At 39.3% G+C, this 22398-nt stretch overlaps 2 protein-coding genes and 1 long non-coding RNA gene across 3 annotated transcripts; all 3 read left to right on the top strand.

The window, feature by feature from the left end:
• Nucleotides 1–1458: 1458 nt before the first annotated feature.
• LOC133868190 (F-box/kelch-repeat protein At3g06240-like) lies at nt 1459–2444 on the top strand. The gene is made up of 2 exons (XM_062305011.1): nt 1459–1653; nt 1704–2444. The coding sequence occupies exons 1-2, from the start codon at nt 1459–1461 to the stop codon at nt 2442–2444; spliced, it is 936 nt and encodes a 311-aa protein (XP_062160995.1).
• A 10374-nt stretch (nt 2445–12818) lies between these two features.
• Nucleotides 12819–21346, top strand: LOC133869581 (E3 ubiquitin-protein ligase UPL5). The gene is made up of 3 exons (XM_062306616.1): nt 12819–14884; nt 17159–17748; nt 20747–21346. The coding sequence occupies exons 1-3, from the start codon at nt 13012–13014 to the stop codon at nt 21008–21010; spliced, it is 2727 nt and encodes a 908-aa protein (XP_062162600.1). The 5' UTR covers nt 12819–13011; the 3' UTR covers nt 21011–21346.
• LOC133869582 (uncharacterized) lies at nt 17760–20486 on the top strand. The gene is made up of 2 exons (XR_009900479.1): nt 17760–18082; nt 19710–20486. It is a non-coding gene; the product is annotated as an uncharacterized LOC133869582 (long non-coding RNA).
• Nucleotides 21347–22398: the final 1052 nt, after the last annotated feature.

Here is a 22398-nt window from a genome sequence, read left to right on the forward strand (position 1 = left end):
TCGCCACATGTCAACTTTAGAGGTTGACACATGGCACTATATAAAAAATTAAAAATCTTTAAAAATTAATAAAATATATATATATATATATATATATATATATATATATATATATATATATATATATATATATATATATATATATATATATATATATATATATATTAAAAATTAAAAATTAAAAAAAAATTGAAAAAATAAAAAAACAAGGGGGTGGCTAAGCCACCCACCTTGGCCACCATGGGGGTGGCTAGCCACCCCCATCAGCCATCCCCTTGGCCGGTCTGTGATGGCAGAACCACCCCCATGGGTGGTTCGGCCATCCTTTGACAAAAAAAATAAATAAATAAAGATCGGTTTTGACCCTTGGGGGTGGCCGGACCACCCCCAAGGGCCAAACCCTCCAAAATTTATTTTTTTCGTTTTGCCCTTGGGGTGGCTGAACCACCCCCATAGGCTACGGGGGTGGTTCGGCCACCCCCAATGGCCAAACCCTCCAAAATTTATTTTTTCTATTTTGCCCTTGGGGTGGCCAAACCACCCCCATAGGCCACAGTGGTGGTTCGACTACCCCCAGACCGGCCGATCTGAGGGTAGCCGAACCACCCCCGTGGCCCTTGGGGGTGGTTCGGCCACCCCCAAGGGCAAAACCTATCTTGCCTTCTTTTTTTTTTTTTTTTTTTTTTGTCCGGAGGTGGTTTAGCCACCCCCTTTTTTAAAATTTTTTAATTAATTTTTAAAGATTTTTAATTTTTAGTTTTTAATTTTTTTTATATAATGCCATGTGTCAACCTCTGAAGTTGACACGTGGCGGGCCGTTAGTTTTTGGACAGAGAAGTTAACCGAGGTACTAATTTGATCATTTCTCAAAATTGATATATCATCTGTGATGCAAATTAAAACTTAGGGACTAAAAAAATAAAGTTTCCAAAACTCAGGGACTAAAAAGGTGTTTAACCGTAAAAGTAATGGTTTTGACATTCCAAAGGGCCAGATCCTCCTTTTCACTCAAACACGCTGTTAAGAGATCGACATGTGGATAATTTTTTGATTGCCTTTCATTCATAACAAAGCTGAATTAAATACAAAGAGACAATCTAAATTAACTTAACTGCCCACTCACCCATTACATAACCCTTTAAAATCTGCTAAACTACCCACTAAAATCTGCTCACTACTCAGCCCCGTCTACTACTACCCTTTAGCTAGAAAGCAGTAACATAATTCATTAACTACTTCAAGTCTCCCACACGTTCACTTCAAGTCTCCCACCTCCACTTCACATATTCTCCACACACACGTCTTCCACATATAGCTCATAATAACTATGCCCATAACATATTTCCGCTAGAGCTCATCACCGAAATACTTTCCCTACTACCCGTCAAGCCTCTGGTACGTTTTCAGGGCGTTTCAAAGCCATGTTTTGCCCTAATCAACGACCCAGATTTCATCAAGATGCATCGCAATCGCTCCATCGAGATCAACAGAGAACGTATTCTCATTTTGGAGAGATATAAGGGTGGTCGGACAAGGGATTACTACTTGGTAAACTTTTCCGATGAGGATCGGTTCGGCAAACCGGTGGAGATCTTCCCACCATTCCACCATCCAGAAATATTCACCAGCATCATAAACTGTTGCGACGTCTTGGTTTGCATCAAACTTGACGATGAAATTGTGATTTGGAACCCATCAATCAGAAAATACAAGACATTACCTTTGAGCCGATCATAATCGCTCTTGGTTTCCACGGTCTCCACAAGCAACCCACTTTTGCATTCGGGTATGACCCTGTCAACAACGATTACAAGGCTGTAAGGATTGTGGTGTTTGTGGGATTGACAAATGAAGTCGGCGAGGTTAAGGTATATAGTCTGAAAGCTCATTCTTGGAGAAGAGTAGAAGACAGAAGGCCTTGCAAGAATTCGCTTCTTTCTTTTGAGATGGCTTTCTCTAACGGTGCTTTGCATTGGTTGGTTGATGTGTGGGTTGATGAACGGTACCGAAGGAGGGTTATTGCATTCGATCTCACCACCGAGAAATTCCAAGACCATACGCCTCCAATTGAATCAGATTCGAATTATATTGGCACTTTGGAGGTTTTGGGAGGATCGCTCTGTGTTTCCACGGATGCACGACTCATTCATGATGAGCCACGACAAGCTGACATTTGGATGATCAAGGAGTATGGGGTGACGAGTAGTTGGAGTTGGCTTTATACTATTTTTGCTCTCCTTTACCGTAAGTCTGTAGTGTTTTCGAAGGATGGCGAAGAGGTTTTGATACAGCACGGCACGGTGGTAAATGAACCTGTTTGGTATGGCATAAAAAAGAAGACACGCAGGAATGTTGAGCTTGATAAGCATATTCCCACTGACTCGCTATCTTGGATAGTGACTGTTGTGGGAAGCCTCGTTCTGCTGGATGGTGATAGTGTGTGAGCAGCTTGTATTAATCATATCTTTTTTTTATGCCTTGTCGATTATGTATTTTCCCATTTTTCTGCTTGCTAAATGAGAATGACCATCAAATGACTATCCGTGTTTTCTCTTACGCTTCCATATTTTCCGTATCCTCCTCTTAGCAGCATTGAGATTGTTTCATATGGATTAAACAAAGTGAGGTCATTCTAGGTAGCAAAAGAAAGGTGCAAGCGTTTTCTCGTTTGTACGTACGTGGATGCTTATGATTACATTACTGCGGAATGGCCATAATTAGAAGCTAAATTTATATGATTATCATTAATTTTTGCATGTTTTGTAAATGAGGTTAGGTTTGGTGTGGGTTTAAAATTGAGTTCTCGAAATGTATGAGGAATTGGCTTTATCCGTGTTGGCTAACTGTTCAACATGATCATATTGAAGTACTTCAAATTTTCATGTAACTGTTGAAATTTTACTTGGAAATAGAAAACTCAAAGTTGTGCACCTGCTAATGCTATTGTCTTAGGAAAGCAGTGGTTAGCATCTCTTCACCCATTGAAAAAGAGATTTGGTGATTACTTCTGCATTTCTAAGACAATAACAGGTGCACAACTTTGAGTTTTGCTTATATATGACTTTTGGTTGGTTGTAGGGAAAATTATGGGAAAAAGGAAAAGAAAATCAAGAGAGGGCTCTGGGTCAAGGAAGAAGACCTTGTGTTTCAGTGTTTGTGTTATTGCTTGAGAGAGAGAGAGACAGAGAGAGGGCTGGTTGTGCGGTTGGTTGTGTCCTGAATGTGAATGTCAGATCCCCGTTTTACCAGTAAGTTTATGCAAAAATTTGGAATGGCAGCCATTACTAGTTAACCTTTGACCGGGTTGATATAAATATGATTTGGTTTTTATTGATTTCTTGATATGTAGTCTCTCTATTGGAGTTGCAATTTATGACTTGCTTATTACATTTCCCCACTGCTCAAGGAAGTAGTCCAAATTGATAATATATGAATTCATTTTAGTTATACAACTAAGAAGAAAATGTAAAGAAAATAGCATAATATAAACTCTCTAATGCATCATGATTTTTTTTTTTGGTAAGCAAGATAAAATTTTATTTAGAAAAAGAAATATTGTATACAAGGAAGCGAGTAACCCAATACTATAAACATAATGTTATAAAAAAAATCATAAAAAACTTGAAACGGGTCAACAAATTGGTCTGATCCAATTAATAGCTTCTTGTTCCATTGAAAACAGAAGTTTTTAAAACATTCTAAGTATGAGGTTTTTAAAACATACTTGTAGTGAAAGGGCAGCCAACTATGTAATAGCTAATCTATTCATGGGTCTATTCCTGCGGACCGAATGTGAAGTTATTATCATTCTTTCGGTGGTGATATTTTGGGTTGGATTCTGGGGTCATACATATCTCCTACTTTGTGCGACACCGCAGTCATAGGAGCAGTTCTGGGCAGTGAGTCTAAATGAGTTTGAAACAAGCCAATTTGGCAACCAAATGCTCTTTTCTATAACTAGATAAAGTTTAAAAAGAAAAAGGTTTCTTTGATTAAGAATCGCCAGTAATCTTTCCTCCTCTTTTTTTTTTCCTGCAAATTGCTTATCATCGTGCTGTGTCTGTAGAAAAAAGGTTTTTTTTTTTTTTTTTTTTTTTTTTTTTTTTTTTAAGGTTATCATTGTTAGGGAATATTTGTCCCCTATCCAAAGTGGGGCCAGATTTGCCCTTCAGATTAGTCCTCGGATCCCGGACTCCGGATTGGATCTTGGGGCTTGATCCTTGGTCACTAGCAACATTCAGTATTTATTAGACCAGTCAAATGAAGTCAAAAATGATATCAGATGTCTACGTGGAGCCTTGTGGTTGACAGGGGCAAAATGGACATACAACATACAGGGGTATAAAAGGGGGTATTAGAATCTTTTAGACAGACTAACTTTTCTCCAGCTCTCTCTCTCCCCCCTTCTTTAGACACCTGACTGACTTGACCGTCGGAGGAGGCTTCGCCGGCCAACCCCGGCGGGTCTTTACTGTTTTGCAGGCCGGCCAAGACACGGGCGAACGAACGTCTCTGATGATGCCACGTCACCGGACAAAAATTGGTATCAACAATCATGATGAAGATTATGTGCTTTCAATTCCTATACAACCTCAAGTACAGAAAATCTTCATGGGATGTCAAAATCACAATGGCATGGGTACTCGTACAAACTAACTACAGAATCGTTGACTGTGAATGAGACCGCATTGCCTCCTTTCCACAAGATGCAAAGCAATTATATCTGGAACAAGCCGTTTGATATTGTGATATCAGTTCAATCGCAGGGTAACTGCCATGGAATCTGTTTGGTATTGCTCTTTTTTTCGGAAGTCGTATTCTCATGCAGAATTTCCTTGCTTTAGCTTTCTGAATTATGCTTCTATTTCTGCTGGAATGTTCTAGACTTGGTAAAAATTATTTCATGTTCTGTTTTAGTAATTAAATTTTGTGGAGGCATAGAATCTTTTTTTTCCAAAGAGAATTATGATCAGTTCATCCATTGTCTTGTGCGTGCAGCATCTAAGGTGGATCCCTTGCACCTTGACTATTTCAAGTTCTCTGGTCGGGTGATTGCATTAGCTTTGATGCACAAAGTGCAAGTAGGCATTGTCTTTGATCGTGCCTTCTTCTTGCAATTAGCTGGAAAGTACATTTCCTTGGAAGATATAAAGGATACAGATCCATGTTTGTATAGTAGCTGCAAGCAGATTCTGGAGATGGATTCTGATTTTATTGATTTAGATGTTTTAGGACAGCATGAGGGATTAGGATCCTGGAGAGTTGTGGAGCTTTGAGCCGGCGGGAAAAGCATCATTGTAAATATCAAGCACATAGCTAGAGGTAATATGTTAAACTTTTATTGAGCATCAATCAGTGAATCTATCTCAGAACTTTGACATCACATTTAGCGCAAGACTTTCATGATATTCTTTGCAAAGTTTAGAGCTTGAAGATCTTGATTGGATGCCTTATGGAAGCAAAACTGCTATCCATGTTTTCTCTTATGCTTCCATATTTTCCTTATCCTCCTCTTAGCAGCATTAAGATTGTTTCATATGGCTTAAACAGAGTGAGGTCATTGTAGCCTTTCTTGGTAGCAAAAGAAAGGTACAAGAGTTCTATCGTTTGTACGTGTATGCTTATGGTTATATTGCTGCGGAATGGCAATAATTAGAAGCTAAATTTATATCATTATCATTAATTTTTGCATGGTTTGTAAATGAGGTTAGGTTTGGTGTGGGTTTAAAATTGAGTTCTCGAAATGTGAGGAATTGGCTTTATCCGTATTGACTAATTGTTCAGCATGATCATATTGAAGGACTTCAAATTTTCACGCAACTGTGGAACTTTTTCTTGGAAATAGAAAACTCAAAGTTGTGCAATTGCTGTTGTCTTAGGAAAGCAGAAGTAATCACCAAACCTCTTTTGGTGATTTTCCCCTACCCATGAGGTGCTATGAATCTCCTCTTTTGGAATATTAGGGGATTGAATATGCCCCTAAAACAAAAGGAGGTTAAGAAGATGGTGAAAAGACTTAGAATTTCCATTCTTTGTCTTGTGGAAACTCAGGTGAAACAGGAAAATTTCTTGAGAATTATTGCTTCCATGCTTCCAGGGTGGGAAGTTATTAATAACTATTCTACTCACATTTTAGGGAAGATTTGGGTTTGCTGGGACCCGGGTATCTCCTCCCTTAAGATTATGGATATCCATAAGCAAGTTATAACTTGCCAAGTGGACTCTGGTGTTACTGGTTGTTGATGATATTTCTGGGCCGGTGACGTGGCATCATCAGAGACGTCCCTTCATCCGCGCCCTGACCTGCAAAACAGGAAAGACCCGCCGGGGGGTGGCCGGCGGAGCCTCCTCCGACGATCAAGTCAGTCCAGTGTTTGTAAGAAGAGGAGAGAGGGAGAGAAGATCTCAAAGAAAAATGAATTGCCCTTTAATAATTTCTATACTCCCTTTTTATACCCCTATGTGCTATATGTCTCTTTTACCCCTGTCAAGCACAGGGCTCCATGTAGACGTCTCATATCTTCCTTGACTTGATTTGACTGGTTTCATAAATATTGAAGGCTTCCTGCGACTAAGGTCATTGTCCGGGGACCAATCCTTTCCGTTGTCCGAAATCCCAATTGGAGGGCAAATCTGGCCCCACCTCGGGTAGGGGAGGAATATTCCTCAACACTGGTTTTCCTTGGGTGTTCTCGGTGGTTTATGGTGCTAATCAGGGACTGGACAGAAGAGGTTTGTTGCAGAGATTGAATTGTCTTAAAAATTCTACTGGGAGTTTTCCTTGGCTCATAGCAGGGGACTTTAATGTAGTTCAGACAACTCATGAAAAATGGGGTTCAACTGGGCTTAATTGTTATGAAAAGGAGTTTGATGATTGTGCTATAAACCTGGAAGTGGATGATTTAGCTTATTCTGGTTCTTTTCATACTTGGACAAATAAGCAATCAGGTCCAGCTTTTGTCTCAAGAAAGTTGGATAGGGTTATGGCTAATATTCATTGGTTGCAACAGCTTGGTAACTCCTCTGTGGAGTTTTTGGAAAGGGGTTTATCTGACCATTCTCCCTCTTTTGTTTCTGTGGCAAGGTATGTTAGCTATGGGCCTAAACCCTTTAAATTTTTTAACTTCTGGGCTGAACACCCTCATTTTCTGGATTGGGTTAGTAATGGTTGGAAGGTTGTAGTTTCTGGCTATGCTATGTTCAGATTGTATTCTAGATTAAAATCTGTTAAGGGCATTCTTAAGATTAAAAATCTAGAGGTCTTTGGTGGCCTTAGTCAGAAGGTTATTCAAGCAAGGCAGAATCTTGCTGCTGCTCAAGCTGCTTTCTTATCTTCTGGGGGGAGTTTGGAGTGCCAACGGAAGGAGAGGGAGTGTCTTCATCACTTCATCTCAGTCTCTACTGCAGAAGAAAACTTCCTTAAGCAGAAGTCCAGGAATAGATGGTTGAATCTGGGTGATGGAAATAACTCTTTTTTCCATAATTCAGTTAAGGTTAGGAACTCTTCAAATCTTATTAAAAGTCTAAAGGATGAGGATGGGAATTGTATTTCTGATTTCCAGCAGATTAAAGAGGTAGCTTCTGATTTCTATCAAAAGCTTATTGGGAGCTCTAATCATGTTTTTTCCCAAGCTAAAGCTAATAGGATTTCTGATCTTATAAAGAAGCAGTTTTCTACAGCTACTGTTGTTGGGATGAAAGCTGATATAACTAGAGCTGAAGTGCAGAAAGTCATTTTTTCCGTGAGCAAGAATAAGGCTCTAGGCCCGGATGGGTTTTCTGCATGCTTTTATCACAAAGCTTGGCCTATCATTGGTGATGATGTGTGTGATGCGGTGATGGAATTTTTTCAATTTGGCCATCTGCTTAAGTAGGTCAATTCTACTATTATTACTCTTGTCCCCAAGAAGAAGAATCCATCTACTATGGGGGATTATCGTCCCATCTCTTGTTGTAATATCATTTACAAATGTATTACTAAAATTTTGGCTAATAGGATGATCCCGGGGTTGGAGGAAGTTATTAGCTCTAACCAAGGTGCTTTCATTCCTGGTCGGGGTTTAGCTGAAAACATTTTGTTGGCACAAGAGATTGTGACTGATTATCACAAGGAAAAGGGGAAAGCTCGTTGTACTCTAAAGGTTGATTTAATGAAAGCTTATGATTCCTTGAGTTGGGAGTATATTTTGCATTGCCTACAAGTTTTTGGAGCTCCTTCTAGATACATTGGTTGGATCCGGGAATGTATAACTAGCCCTGGCTTCTCTATTTCCCTTAATGGGACGTTGGTTGGTTACTTTAAAGGAAAAAAAAGGTCTAAGGCAAGGGGATCCTCTTTCCCCTTACCTTTTTGTGCTAGCTATGGAGGGCCTTTCTCTCTTGTTAGGAGAGGCTAGTTCCAGCTCTCTTTTTAGCTATCATCCTAGGTGCAGTTTGTTAAAACTTACTCACCTTTGCTTTGCGGATGATCTTCTGATCTTCTCTAGGGCTAATTCAGATTCTGTGCAGTGCATCCTCAAAGTGCTTGCTGAATTTGAAGACATTTCAGGGTTAAGAGCTAATCCTTCTAAAAGCTCGGTCTTCATAGCTGGTGTTCCTCCTATTGTGAAGCAGTCTATTCTTCATTTGCTGCACATGCCGGAAGGTGTTCTCCCTGTGAGGTATCTTGGCGTTCCTCTCATCACCAAACGACTCTCTGCTAAGAATTGTGATTGCCTTATCTCAAAAATTTCCTCTAGAATCGATTCTTGGTTAGTAAGGAAGCTGTCTTTTGCAGGAAGATTACAACTTCTTTCCTCTGTTTTGGTTAGTCTGCAAATGTCTTGGGCCCGAATCTTTGTTTTGCCTAAGAAGGTGGTACAGCTTTTGGAACAAAAATTTAATAGGCTCCTTTGGTCTGGCAGTGATGTAAAGGCAAAGGCCAAAGTCTCTTGGGGTAATCTTTGTTATCCTAAGAAGGAGGGAGGGTTAGGGCTTAAAAGAGTTGCTGATTGGAATCTAGCCTCTATGTTAAATCATATTTGGAGTTTGTTTACTAAGGCTGGATCTTTGTGGGTGGCATGGATTAATTTGAATTGGCTTAGAGGTAGAAGTCTTTGGCAGGTTCCAGTTCCACAATCTTGCTCTTGGAGTTGGAAGAAGCTTCTCAAGATAAGGGAGGTTGCCAAGACTTTTATCCGATTTCAGGTGGGGGATGGGAGTAGAATTTTTCTCTGGCATGATCATTGGCACCCTGCAGGTTATTTGTTGGAGAGCTATGGTTATTGTGTGCTATATGATTCTGGGCTTTCTAAGGATGCTAGACTTTCTTCTATTATAAAAAATAAGGACTGGTTTTGGCAAGGGGTTAGATCAAATGACTTAGTTGCCAGAGTCGGCTTCCTGAAATTACATTTGGGGTTTCTGATGTACCCCTTTGGAAGTCTAGTAATGGTAAATACTCATGTGCTGCCACTTGGGATAATCTTAGGAATAAGCTTCCAGAAGTTTATTGGTGGAGATTGGTTTGGTTCTCTTTAGCTATTCCTAAACACTCTTTCCTTTGCTGGCTAGTTGGGGGTTTAGTGGTAATCTGAACTATCTTTTTTGTTATGGTTGCATTGAGTGCAGAGATTATATTTTTTTTAGTTGCAGCTTCAGCCGCAGGATTTGGAGGGCTGCTATGAAGGCTTGTGGTTTTGCTGATCCCCCTTGCTGTTGGGATGATGTTGTGGATTGGGGCATCTCTAAATTCGATGGTAAGAGCTTGCAGGCCTATTTAAGACGTTTGTGTTTTAGCTCGGCGATGTATCATTTCTGGAAGCATCGAAATGATCTCCAGCATGGAAATATACCGAGTTCAGAGGAAGCCATTTTGATCCAGATTTTCTGGGATGTTCGAACCAGAATTCTAGCTAAAGGAAGGTTTAAAAGTTTATCTTCTTGTTTAGAGTTGGTGTATAGGTGGAATCTTCATTCATTGTTGTAATCTGGATAGTCTCAGTTGAGTAGTTGTTTGAAGTATTGTAACGACCCAAGGAAAAGCACTAGCCACATCTGCGCTATCACTCCAAAAGGACTAGTCAATTTGAAGCTTTTCCAAGAATCCATTATAAAGCCCAGTTTCACCTAGTAACTAGGCAATGTGGGACTTAACACCCATGAGTATCTTTATAAACTACTCACTCTGTGAACTATTCATCTCTTCCCAATATGGGACCGGAGTGTTACAAACTCCCCTCCTTAAACCCCTGACGTCCCCGTCAGGGTCATGTCATGCGGTGCTCCAGTACCACATGACCTGGCGTTACTAGGTGGCTCTGATACCATTTTGTAACGACCCAAGGAAAAACACTAGCCACATCTGCGCTATCACTCCAAAAGGACTAGTCAATTTGAAACTTTTCCAAGAATCCATTATAAAGCCCAGTTTCACCTAGTAACTAGGCAATGTGGGACTTAACACCCATGAGTATCTTTATAAACTACTCACTCTGTGAACTATTCATCTCTTCCCAATATGGGACCGGAGTGTTACAAGTATACTGCTTGTTTGTTGCAGTAGGAGTTTTTTGGTTGGGGTCTGCTGTTCGCTCCCATGTGAGTCATGTTTGTGGACGCGGGCCAGATTTTTTTCTGGCGTGTAATTGTGGGTGTGCTTGTTCTATAAAATTTTGGTTCATCTAAAAAAAAAAAATCACCAAACCTCTTTTCCAATGGGCGAAGAGATGCTAACCAGCTTAATTTCCTAAGACAATAGCAGGTGCACAACTTTGAGTTTTGCTTATATATGACTTTTGCTTGGTTGTCGGGAAAATTATGGGAAAAAGGAAAAGAAAATCAAGCGAAGGAAGAAGACTATGTGTTTGTGTTATTGCTTGAGAGAAAGAGAGATAAAGAGAGAGGGCTTGTTGTGTCCTCAATGTGAGTGTCAGATCCCCGTTCTACCTGTAGGTTTATGAAAAAATTTGGAATGGCAACCATTACTAGTTAACCTTTGACCGGGTTGATATAAATAGCATTTGGTTTTTATTGATTTCTTGATATGTAGTCTCTCTAATGGAGTTGCAATTTATGACTTTCTTATTATATTGCCCTACTGCTCAAGGAAGTAGTCCAAATTGATAATATATGAATTCATTTTAGTTATAGAACTAGGAAGAGAATGTAAAGAAAATAGCATAATATAACCTCTCTAATGCATCATGATTTATTTTTTATTTTTGGTAAGCAAGATAAAATTTCATTTAGAAAAAGAAACAACGTATACAAGGAAGTGAGCAACCCAATACTATAAATATAATGTTATAAAAAATCATAAAAAAACTTGAAACGGGTCAACAAATTGGTATGATCCAATTAATAGCTTCTTGGTCCATTAAAAACAGAAGTTTTTAAAACAATCCAGTGATTGGACTACTTGAAGGTAAATCTTGGGTGTTTGCTAGGGGTCAAAAGGAGGGCAATTAATAACCGTTCTAAAATTGGTTGGACTAAAACCATTAGAGACCGCCCTGCCCCACGACAATATTGCTAGAGCAAGGTGGAGCTCATTTGTAAATATGCATGAGACATCCAATCTTGCACATCTCCATGATGATAAAAAAAAAATTAAAAAATTAAAAAAAAATAATAATAATAAAATTTTAAAAAGGAGCACTTGCAATTGAGAAATAGCAAATTAAGGCAAAAAAAAAGAAGAAGGTGAATAATGTATAAAAATGTCATAGATTTGTAGTGTGAGGGCGGTGCATTAAACACATACGTATGGGAAATGGCGCACAGGGCGCACGCACAGTGAAAAAGGGGTGGAGAAGGGGGACAATAGGTGGGTGATGGTGGTGGGTAGAAGGCAATAGATCTCGTCTTCAAAACAAAGAAAAAGTATGAAGAAAATAAGAAGAGGGAAGCAGCTCAACTTGGCCTGGCAGGAGATCGACCCCTTGTTCCACTTTTAATCCATCTCAATTTTGCAATGTGAATTCGCGTATTGCGGATGTTGTTGACTATAGTGCTTCCACCTGGACCTACTTCTCCAAACAAAAAAACCAAAAAAAAAAAATCCTCGACACCTCTATTTCACAAAACTATTCCTTTAGGTGGCAGCTTGCTCATATTTATTAGTGTATTCAATGGGATTTTTTTTTTTTTTTTTGACTATTCACTTTTTCAAAACAACTAACATCTCTTTTTATCTTAACTATCAATTTTTATTATTTTATTTAAATCATTTTTTTTTTTTTATAAAAGCACTTATATTTCAAAGTGACGGACCTTGTTCATGTCTTATTAGGAGTAAAAAGGGTTTTTTTATAATTCAATTTTTAGAGTAAAGTAACAATAAATATACAGCTAAATTTCACCAAAGTCGCCAAAATCAATATTTTAACCTGCTAAAATAACCAATGACTAGATGTGTGAATGTAAATTTATAAACCACAAAAATTTGTATAAAATTCGAACCGACTAATTTGAAGGATCTCGTCCTCTGGCTGAGTCTGGCATAACTTCCTTGATAAGTAGCGGTACAGATGGTATTTACGGTGATTTCAGAGTACATATTCTTCTACATATGATCGAGAAGAGAAAAATCTACGTAGAAATCATACAAAAACACCGATCATCTGCGTGCCTACTCAGCAGATAGTGGCCCCCCATCTCCTATGTACTCCAATTCCAAGAAGTCTATGCAAATCAACGGTAAAAAAAGGCCCAAACAATCAACCATATAAGCACCCACGAAAAACCCATGTGTTCCGCTCATACCTAAACAACTCCAAGTACTCTCATTTAAGCTAACCTTCAATTTCTATATATATATATATATACAATAGCGTAAGATGACAGTCTTTGTTGAAGACGGCTGTGAAACTAAAAGCCCAGACGGCAATTTCGATCAATCCGTCTTACTTTTTTCCTCTCTCCAAGAGAGAACTGATCTCCCTAGGTTTTCCCCTTGGCTAAGCTTTTCCATGCGCTCTCCCGCACCGTTCCTCTGACTACTCCTTCACTGGCGGCGGGGGCCCACCGTAAATGTCTCTCGTGCAAACCTCCACCGTAGATTGCGTCCCCCAGCGCACCGGCACCGCCTCCACCACCACCACCATCAACGCGATCATCACCGCCGTCGATCAGCCGCGGCTCTCGTCGAAACGCAAACTGGACGACTATGGTGACGACGAGAACGACGACGTTTTCTCCGAGTTTGTCTCCGTCAGAATGAGGAAAGACGAACCCAACGCCGTTCACTCCTCTTCCGACGCGCCATCCCACGCCGTTACCGCCACCAACGCCACAACCTCTCAGTTCAACCCTAGGGTTCCCGATGCCCGATCGGCCTCGCGCGCGTGCGCGGTCCAGACCGAGTTGACTCAGTCCGCGTCGCGGTTACAGTTCTTCATAAGGATGATCTCCGAGGGGAAAACTATGGTAATCCAAGCCAACACGCACGACACCGTGCGATCGGTCCACGATCGAATCCAATTGCACACCGGGATTCCGGTGCACGAGCAGAGACTGATATACCGAGGAAGGCAGCTCCAGGCGGAGCGATCTCTTGGCGATTGCAACATCCAAAACGACGCCGGACTGCAATTGGTTGGCCGTATGCGCAGCACAGAGCACCCTCACGCCTGGCAAGTCATCAACGACATCGTTTCGGTGGTGTGCCGCCTCTGCCGAGGCGAACCGTTCACTACAGCTGTGAAATACATCAAAGTCAGGATGACGGAGTTCTTGACAGTGACGCCGAAGGACGAGGAGCAATTGGCCTCTGGCCATTTGCAGATATTCTTATTATCTTCGGCTCCGGCAGCGTTGGTGATGCTCTATATGTCGCCGATTAAAGGTAACAAAGACTGTGCCGAAAGCTCAATTAGGCATTTTTTGAATTCAAGCCGAAATTCGTTGCCGAAACAGTATCATAATTATTGTGCACCTATAGTTTTAGAGTTTTGTAAGTTGCTTAGAAGAGCTGCAAATGAGGATCCTTTATATTTATCGTGTCGGAGTACACTTGGGTCGTTGTTGGAATCAATTGGGTCCCCGGAGAGCACTAAGGGAGTGATTGTGATGCAGGAGATTTTCCCGTTTGTTAGTGAACTGGCGAGTAGTTTGTCTAGGGACTTAGGTTTGAGTATGGAGTCTCCCACAGGCGCGGGGCCACAGTTGGGTGATGTTCGCGATTTTGCTGCTTTCTTGCTCCCTCTGCGGTATGCAATCACAGAACAATTTGGGTTTCGGGGACCAAATCCCGTGTCGGTGGGTGGTACAGAGCCTAAGCATCCATTGTATGGGGAAGAGATTGAGTTTCTTCACCTTTTGTTTATTGATTTGTTGAAGAGAATGGGGGAATGCCTCCACAAGATGGAGGAGTGCTTGGCTGTAAAACACAAGGGGGAAGGTGAGAATATTTATTCTGGTTGGTCTCAATATCTTGCCATATTGAAGGAGCTGCATAGCATTTCCAAACTTTATCAGGGCGCTGAAGATGAATTTTGGACAGTTTTGAGGCTTGGAAAGTCTTCACTATGTGCGTTGATTGTCAGATATGCAAAGCGAACTGATGATCATCAGTGGCTTCTTGAGCGAAAGGATGTGACTGATTTTGAATCTAGGAGGCATTTGGCAATGATGATGTTTCCAGAGGTAAAAGAAGACTATGAGGAGCTGCATGAGATGCTCATTGACAGGTCTCAATTGCTGGCAGAATCGTTTGAGTATATAGCACGGGCAGATGCTGAGTCTCTACATGCTGGTCTCTTTATGGAATTCAAAAACGAGGAAGCTACAGGTCCAGGTGTATTGCGGGAGTGGTTTTTTTTGGTATGCCAAGCTATATTTAATCCACAGAACGCGCTCTTTGTAGCATGCCCAAATGATCGTAGAAGGTTTTATCCAAGTCCAGGTAAGCTTCAGTTGGCTTTTAATAGATTGTTTTTGTTGTTTTGTTTTGTTTGAGAGGGGGGTGGGGATATGCTACATGATAAGTGATTGAGTTAAACCTGTTGCATTGCTCTTATGTAATTGTTGAAATATGATATGGGTATAGACTGAAGAATTTGGTATTTAAAAATGAAGATTTGTACACTCCTCTATACTATGGCTGTGGAGGTGGGGATGCCGCCTACCTTGGTTTTCTAAGGAAAGTATCCCAATTATTTTTTATGGGCCTGCTGAATCCGAAGTGAGATTAGTTGATTTCTTAGAACGGTGTAGTTTACTTAAAGTTTTTAAACAGATACTGGTCTATCAAATAGAGTAGCAAGTCTTTTTACTGGGGTGTGTTGTATCTATAAGAGAATTTTTAATCCGCTATGATGTGGTATAATCCCATAGAACCACATACAATCATAGTCATACTTATTTGTTAATCTTTATCTTTGCTTAGTGGCGTCTATTAGGAGCCAAGTGTGCTTGACATATATGGTTAATTTACAGAGAAGTTGGAATTACGACTGGTATTGCGGCCAGAACACTAATTATGGGCATGTTTATTATATGTTGAATCTTTTTGTGTTCATTTTCATTTGCTTAAGTTCTATGGATGATTAGAATCATATGGAGAATGGAGATTATATAAACATGAGTCTTGTGGAAGTCCTTTGTTTGTTGTGCTAGGTGCTATGGTTCTTTTTATGTTGATGAAGGATTGAAAGATGATAGTGATGACTATTAGAGAGGCTCTTAGTAGATAGTGGTTATGATATGTTCTAGTTCTACAAGTTAATTTAAACTTGGGGTAGCTGATACTTTATTGATACACAAAAGTGATGCATCAACGATTTAGGAAAAGTGTTGGTTACATTTGCATTATTATCCTAAAAAAACTAGTCAAAGTTATAATTGGAGCTTTGCAGAGTCACTTATATAGCTCAGTCTCATCTAATAAAGAACTAATGTGGGATCTAGCACCCATACAATACCTTCATAATCCAATCCACTTACTCAATGTGAGAATTATTCTTTTGGGTTATCACTATCTCCTTTGCTAAAATCCCGACGTTCACATCAGGGCTTACATCACGCCATACTGCCCCATTGCAACTTGGTGTTACTAGATTGATTTTCATATCATTCACCCAAAAAAAAAAAAAAAAGGATTGATTTTGATATCATTTGTCATGAATCAAGGAAAGCACTAGCCATATCTGTGTTATTATTAAAAAAGGACTTGTCAATCCACCCACGAAATGTGAGACTCAACTTTTTCAAGAGTCACAAACAAAGTTCCAATAACCAAAATAGAAGTTTGGGTTATCACAATCTCCTCTACTAAAATCCATAACATTCACATCAAGGCTTACATCACGTCACAGTGCCCCAACGCAACTTGGTGTTACTAGATTGATTTTGGTATCATTTGCCACGACTAAAGGAAATCACTAATCACATTTGTACTATTAATCGAAAGGACTAGTAAAATTTACCATTGAAACTCTCTAGAGTCATTTATATAGCTCAATCTCATTTAATGAGGAACCAATGTTGAACTTATAACCTATGCAATACCTTTGCAATCCACCCACTGAATTTGAGACTTAACTTTCTAAAGTGTCACAGTCAATGTTCCAATAACAAAATAGAAGATGATTATCAACAGAATCAAAATTACGAAAAATAGGTTTAGAAGTGAAATCAGTTCTAATATGTACATGGAATGTATATTTATTAAAAATAATAATAATAATCTAAAATTCATGTAGAATGCAAGGTTATCATGATGAAGATTATGTGCTTTCAATTCCTATACAACCTTAAGTACTGAAAATTTTCATGGAATGTCAAAATCACAATGGCATGGATACTCTAGATGCATGGTACAAACTAACTACAGAATCGTTGACTGTGAATGAGACCGTATTGCCCCCTTTCCACAAGATGAAAAGCAATTATTTCTGGAACAAGCTGTTCGATATTGTGATATCAGTTCAATCGCAGGGTAACTGCCATGGAATCTGTTTGGTATTGCTCTTTCTTTTCGGAAGTTGTATTCTCATGCAGAATTTCCTTGCTTTAGCTTTCTGTATCATGCTTCTATTTCTGCTGGAATATTCTAGACTTGGTAAAAATTATTTCATGTTCTGTTTTAGTAATTAAATTTTGTGGAGGCAAAGAATCTTTTTTTTTTTTTAATCCAAAGAGAATTATGATCAGTTTATCCATTGTCTTGTGCGTGCAGCATCTAAGGTGGATCCCTTGCACCTTGACTATTTCAAGTTCTCTGGTCGGGTGATTGCATTAGCTTTGATGCACAAAGTTCAAGTAGGCATTGTCTTTGATCGTGCCTTCTTCTTGCAATTAGCTGGAAAGTACATTTCCTTGGAAGATATAAAGGATACAGATCCATGTTTGTATAGTAGCTGCAAGCAGATTCTGGAGATGGATTCTGATTTTATTGATTCAGATGCATTAGGACTAACATTTGTTAGAGAAGTTGAGGAGTTAGGATCCAGAAAAGTCGTGGAGCTTTGCCCTGGTGGGAAAAGTATTGTTGTGAATAGCAATAACAGAGAAGAATATGTTAGACTTCTTATTGAGCATCGCTTTGTCACATCTATCTCAGAACAGGTAAAACATTTTGCTCAAGGTTTTGGTGATATTCTTTGCAACTTCGGGCTCCAGAAGTTCTTTTTCCAAAGTTTAGAGCTGGAAGATCTTGATTGGATGCTTTATGGAAGTGAAACTGCTCTCTGTGTTGATGATTGGAAGGCACATACCGAGTACAATGGCTACAAAGAAACTGATCCTCAGATATTCTGGTTCTGGAAGGTAATTGCTTGCTGGATTTTACTTTTATTAACTCTACATTGGTTTTCTTTGAAAGTCTAGTTAGTCTTTTCTCTTGTGTTTCCAGATTTTCTATTAATTTCTTTTAGCAAATGTTAAGATTAGTTCCTGTACTTAATAATGTGGGCTGCTTTTTGGGTGAAGTCTTATTTGCGGGGAAGGTTACATGCGTTTTTGTGCTCTTCTCCCAAATATTTTTCTTTGAAGTCGATTTGGTTCATCTTTTATCGTTCTCTCTCAGTTTCATGATTGGCATTTCATGCCTGCAGCCCTGCCAGACCTTTCCTTGTTTATCAAGAGATCCACTGATTATCATGTACCGCCTTTCTTTCCTCTCGCTTAATGTTATGAAACATATCTTTTATATGCTGGGTTCCTTTGAATGCCTATAATTCCTTGACCATTTCGTATGGCTTAAACAGGGTGAGTTTATTCTTTGTAACTTGTGTGTGCATATGCTTATATTTGTAGTGCTGCATAATAATGGAAGTTAGAAGCTAAATCTGTATGATTATCATTGATTCTTGCATGGTTTACAATATGAAGTTAGAGTTCGATGAGATGAATAATAATCACAATCTTCATTAGGAAATTTGGGGGGCTACTTTGATTCTATATGCAACATTTTTACATACCTTCTTAAGGTCATGTCGTTGAGTAGGAGGTACCGTTGTTGAGGCCATTTGCGGTTGAAGTAGGGCATGATTGATGAGGTTGAGAAGTACTTCTAGAAAATCGTATGACATATTTGAGCAACATATACATTTAAGAGCCAAAGGGAAAAGGTTAAAAGATGGACATAGGACTGATATGAAATTCATTGCTATCATAGCTTTTTTTCTTGTCGTGCTTAAATAATCTTTTACACAGAAGTCTGCAAGGAAGTTTTTTCTTAATCATATTTGCTTTTACTTCTTTTTGTTGGGTTTAGTTGGTTGTGTTAGATTGGCTCCTTAATAAGAGGTTAACTATATGATGGACTTGATGAATGTGTTGTGGTTTGCTATAGCCTGGAGATGTTAGATCACCTTGGAATCATTGTCCTTTGCCTATCACATCTTAGCTTCTTGTTATGCCTGAACTGGATGACTTGGGACCTTCAGTTCATCCTATGTTGATGGTGAAAATTGTGAAGAATGACTGCCTGAACCTTTTTTTATTTTATTATTTGGAAATTGACTTTTTAAAGATTGAAAATATTAAAGGTGGTACCTTAGGCTAATGGCCATTGGCGCCAAATGGCATCTCCACCCCCATTAGAATGGGGGTGGTGGGTGCAATCATGGGATTATGTCCCATGGGTGTGTGAGATTCTTATCAATAAAAAAAGGGGTCAAAATATGTGATTGAAGTTTTAAAGAGGCTTTAGTGGCACCCTTACGTTGTTTTATTGTTGTTACTAAGGCTCCATTCGTTTCGGCATAAATTTCTTGAAAATGTTTTCTGTATTTTTTGGTGTTTGGTGTGTGGCCGAAAATGATGGTCAATAATTGATGCAGCCTAACTCACGTGCCTACCATTAGATAATTAAGCGTTTATGTGCCTGATGACAAGGCAGTAGCATTTGTTCCAAAGAATTCTCTCTCAATTTAGTGTATAAGAAGACATAAAATGATTAAAATGTCAAATGACCTGTGTTTAGCACACTTTAGGCAAACAATCAACAAATGTTGAACTCAAAGTAGCTGGAGTTGTCTCTATTTATTGACCAATGTTAAAGTTATATCTATTGAAATGCATTTGGAGTTTGGGGTGTGGACAGTTTTGGCATGATGTATGGTGTGCACATCAGACATTGAAGGCATCTTTTTGGGTGTTCTTTAGTATTGCCCGTTGAGCAATTTTCTAACCACACTTTACAGTGGAATATTACTATATCAAATTAGTGTATGATTGGGAGGAGGACTTGGTCACCTTTTCTTTAATCTTTTGTATTCCTTCAGGTTGAGACAAGGTGACAAGTATAAAATTTGTCGGATCCCTTCCAAAAGGCGGGCGCTCGAAGGAAGATCTTTTTATTGTGCACTTAGAGCCTGTTTGGAATTATGTTGTGAAATAGAGCTTTTATAGCCAAAAGAGCTTTTAAGAAAAAGCTCCATTTTCAAGGTTTTCCTAAAAGTGCGTTTGTGCATTTTTAAAATCAAAAAAGTCAAATAAGTACTTTTAGAGTTTTTTACCAAACAAACATATTTTTGCTGTGCACAACTTTCTATGTGCTAAAAGTACTTTTAAGTTTCTTAACGCAATCCCAAACAGGCCCTTAGCTCTCATACTAGCTCTTTCTTTCCTTGGAAGAGCACTGGAAAAATGAGGCTCCTTAGAGAGTGGTGTTCTTTGTGTATACAGCAGCATGAGGGAAGATTTTGACTGTGGATAACTTGAGAGGCACGTCATATTGCTGGATTGGTGCTACATGTGCAAGAAGGGCGGGAAATCTATTGATCATCTACTTCTTCACTGCGAAGGGGCTAGAGATTTGTGGGTTTTGGTTTTCTGTCTTTTTGGGATGGACACTGGTCATGCCCTAAAAGGGTGGTGGAGTTTTTGGCTGGTTGGAGAGATCAATTTGGCAGCCACTGCAAAATGGAAGTCTGGAAGATGGTTCCCTTGTGCTTAATGTGATGTATTTGAAGAGAACACAATGCTTGAAATTTTGGAGATTGTGTGAAGACGATGATAAAGTTAAAAGCTATTATATTTAAATTTCTTTTATATTTGGATGACTGTTCTCACTTAATAATTTTCTAGATTTTTTGAATTTGTTTTCTTTTCTTCTTTTTCCTTATTGGTTGTCTTTGTTATACACACCTTCTACTTTCTTTCTTTTTCTCTCTCTCAAGCTATATTGGTAAAGGGCTGTGGGGCTGGGGGGAATTACTACATGTGTATTTGGGTTGCACCCCAATGCACTTTCTAAAAAAGAAATGCAATTTTGTTATGATAATTAAATCTTCTCATGCTTAAATTTTTTTTTTCGCAGATTGTTGGAGGTATGTCTGCAGAGCAGAGAAAGATTCTTCTCTTTTTCTGGACCTCAATCAAGTATTTACCAGTGGAAGGTTTCCGCGGTTTGGCTTCCCGGCTTTATATATACAGGTCTGCAGAGCCTCATGATCGCCTGCCTTCATCTCACACATGCTTTTACAGGCTCTGTTTCCCACCATATCCATCAATGGCTGTCATGCAAGATCGCCTTCACCTTATCACCCAAGAACATGTTGGCTGCAGCTTTGGTACTTGGTGAAATTTCTACATCTGCATCCGGGTGAAAAGCGTTTTTGACTGCACATAAAATTATGCACTCAGCTTGTACATAGATTATAGGATAATTGTGTTTGTCATTAGACTATGTAAGAAGCTGCTGTAGTTATCTTTATCTTTGCTTGAAGATTCCAATGCCATTTCTCTTTTTGTCGACTGTTTGTATAGCTATAGTATAAATAAAGCAGCAGGGGGCAGGAAAAAAGAAATCTCTCTGCTTCCATGGACTTCTTTCTAGTATTTTAGATGTTGGCTTATCATGACATGTAAAAACACAGGGATTACGCAATGACATGCAGGTCTGTCTTCTCTTTGATAATCTTCTGATTTATATCAATGTGTGATTTGTTTTATTTAGAAAATATTTAGAAAGTAGACTAGAGCCATTTCACTTGTTCTTCTGCAGATGTAATGTCTAATTTGTGTAGGAGCAGCGGCCACATCCCAATTGTCAAGCATCAATCAGCATTATGGCAAGAGTATCAATTGTAATCACTCCCTGTCTTTACATTGATCATGCTGTGAATTTTATTCAACTTTTGTATTGTTCCCTTGGTCCTCAAGTTCTGACCCTTGGGCAGCTGGTGTGGCCACCACCGGGCAGGGATCCCCTGTCAGAATTACCAAAAACAATTGCCTTTCAAAGCTTTAAAATTTAATTTATTTCTGCATGGTACTTTCTAAGGGACTAAATGAGTTGTTAAGAGATCTCTCTTATTTCTGAAGGGAGAAACTCTCGCATCTTTCTTAGTAGAGTTCTCCTCTTTCTCTCCTAGTAAGAGCCCTTTACTCCCTTATGAATGCCCATAATCAGGAGGCTTCCTCTTATTCTCTCTCCTTTTTATTATTCTTTTTTTTTTTTTTTTTTTTTTTCTGAAAGCTAGATTTCCCCGCCATCCACCCATGTGTTCCCCACCCGCGACCGTCACCATTAGTCCCTTCTTTGTCCCCCCACCCTTCACCCACTACGCGTGCATCCCAAGTCCATCCGTCGCACGCCGATCTCACTTAATGCCTACCTAGGTAGTAGATCTTTCACCTCCTCCCACCTCCTTTCACATTTTTTGTCTATAGAGATTGGAATATTCAATCCTATCCGCCCAACAATCATTGAACACCTTTCTCGTCAGACATCAGAGTGGAAACCCTTTTTAGTACCTTTAGCCTTATATATATCAACCATCCAAGCTCCCTCTTGCTACCATTACCGGAAGTAGCTCATCCATTGGGCTACTTAAAAAACCACCAATCCGACACTCCATTTCTTGACCTTAAAGCCAAAAAAGACATTGAATTAGACCAAGTTTGCGGTCAATTTTCAGTTCTTTTATGATTTTCTTGAACTCTATCTTGACTTCATCCGGGTGTTTG

This window comes from Alnus glutinosa, chromosome 5 (assembly GCF_958979055.1).
Source record: "Alnus glutinosa chromosome 5, dhAlnGlut1.1, whole genome shotgun sequence".
Lineage (NCBI taxonomy): Eukaryota > Viridiplantae > Streptophyta > Magnoliopsida > Fagales > Betulaceae > Alnus > Alnus glutinosa.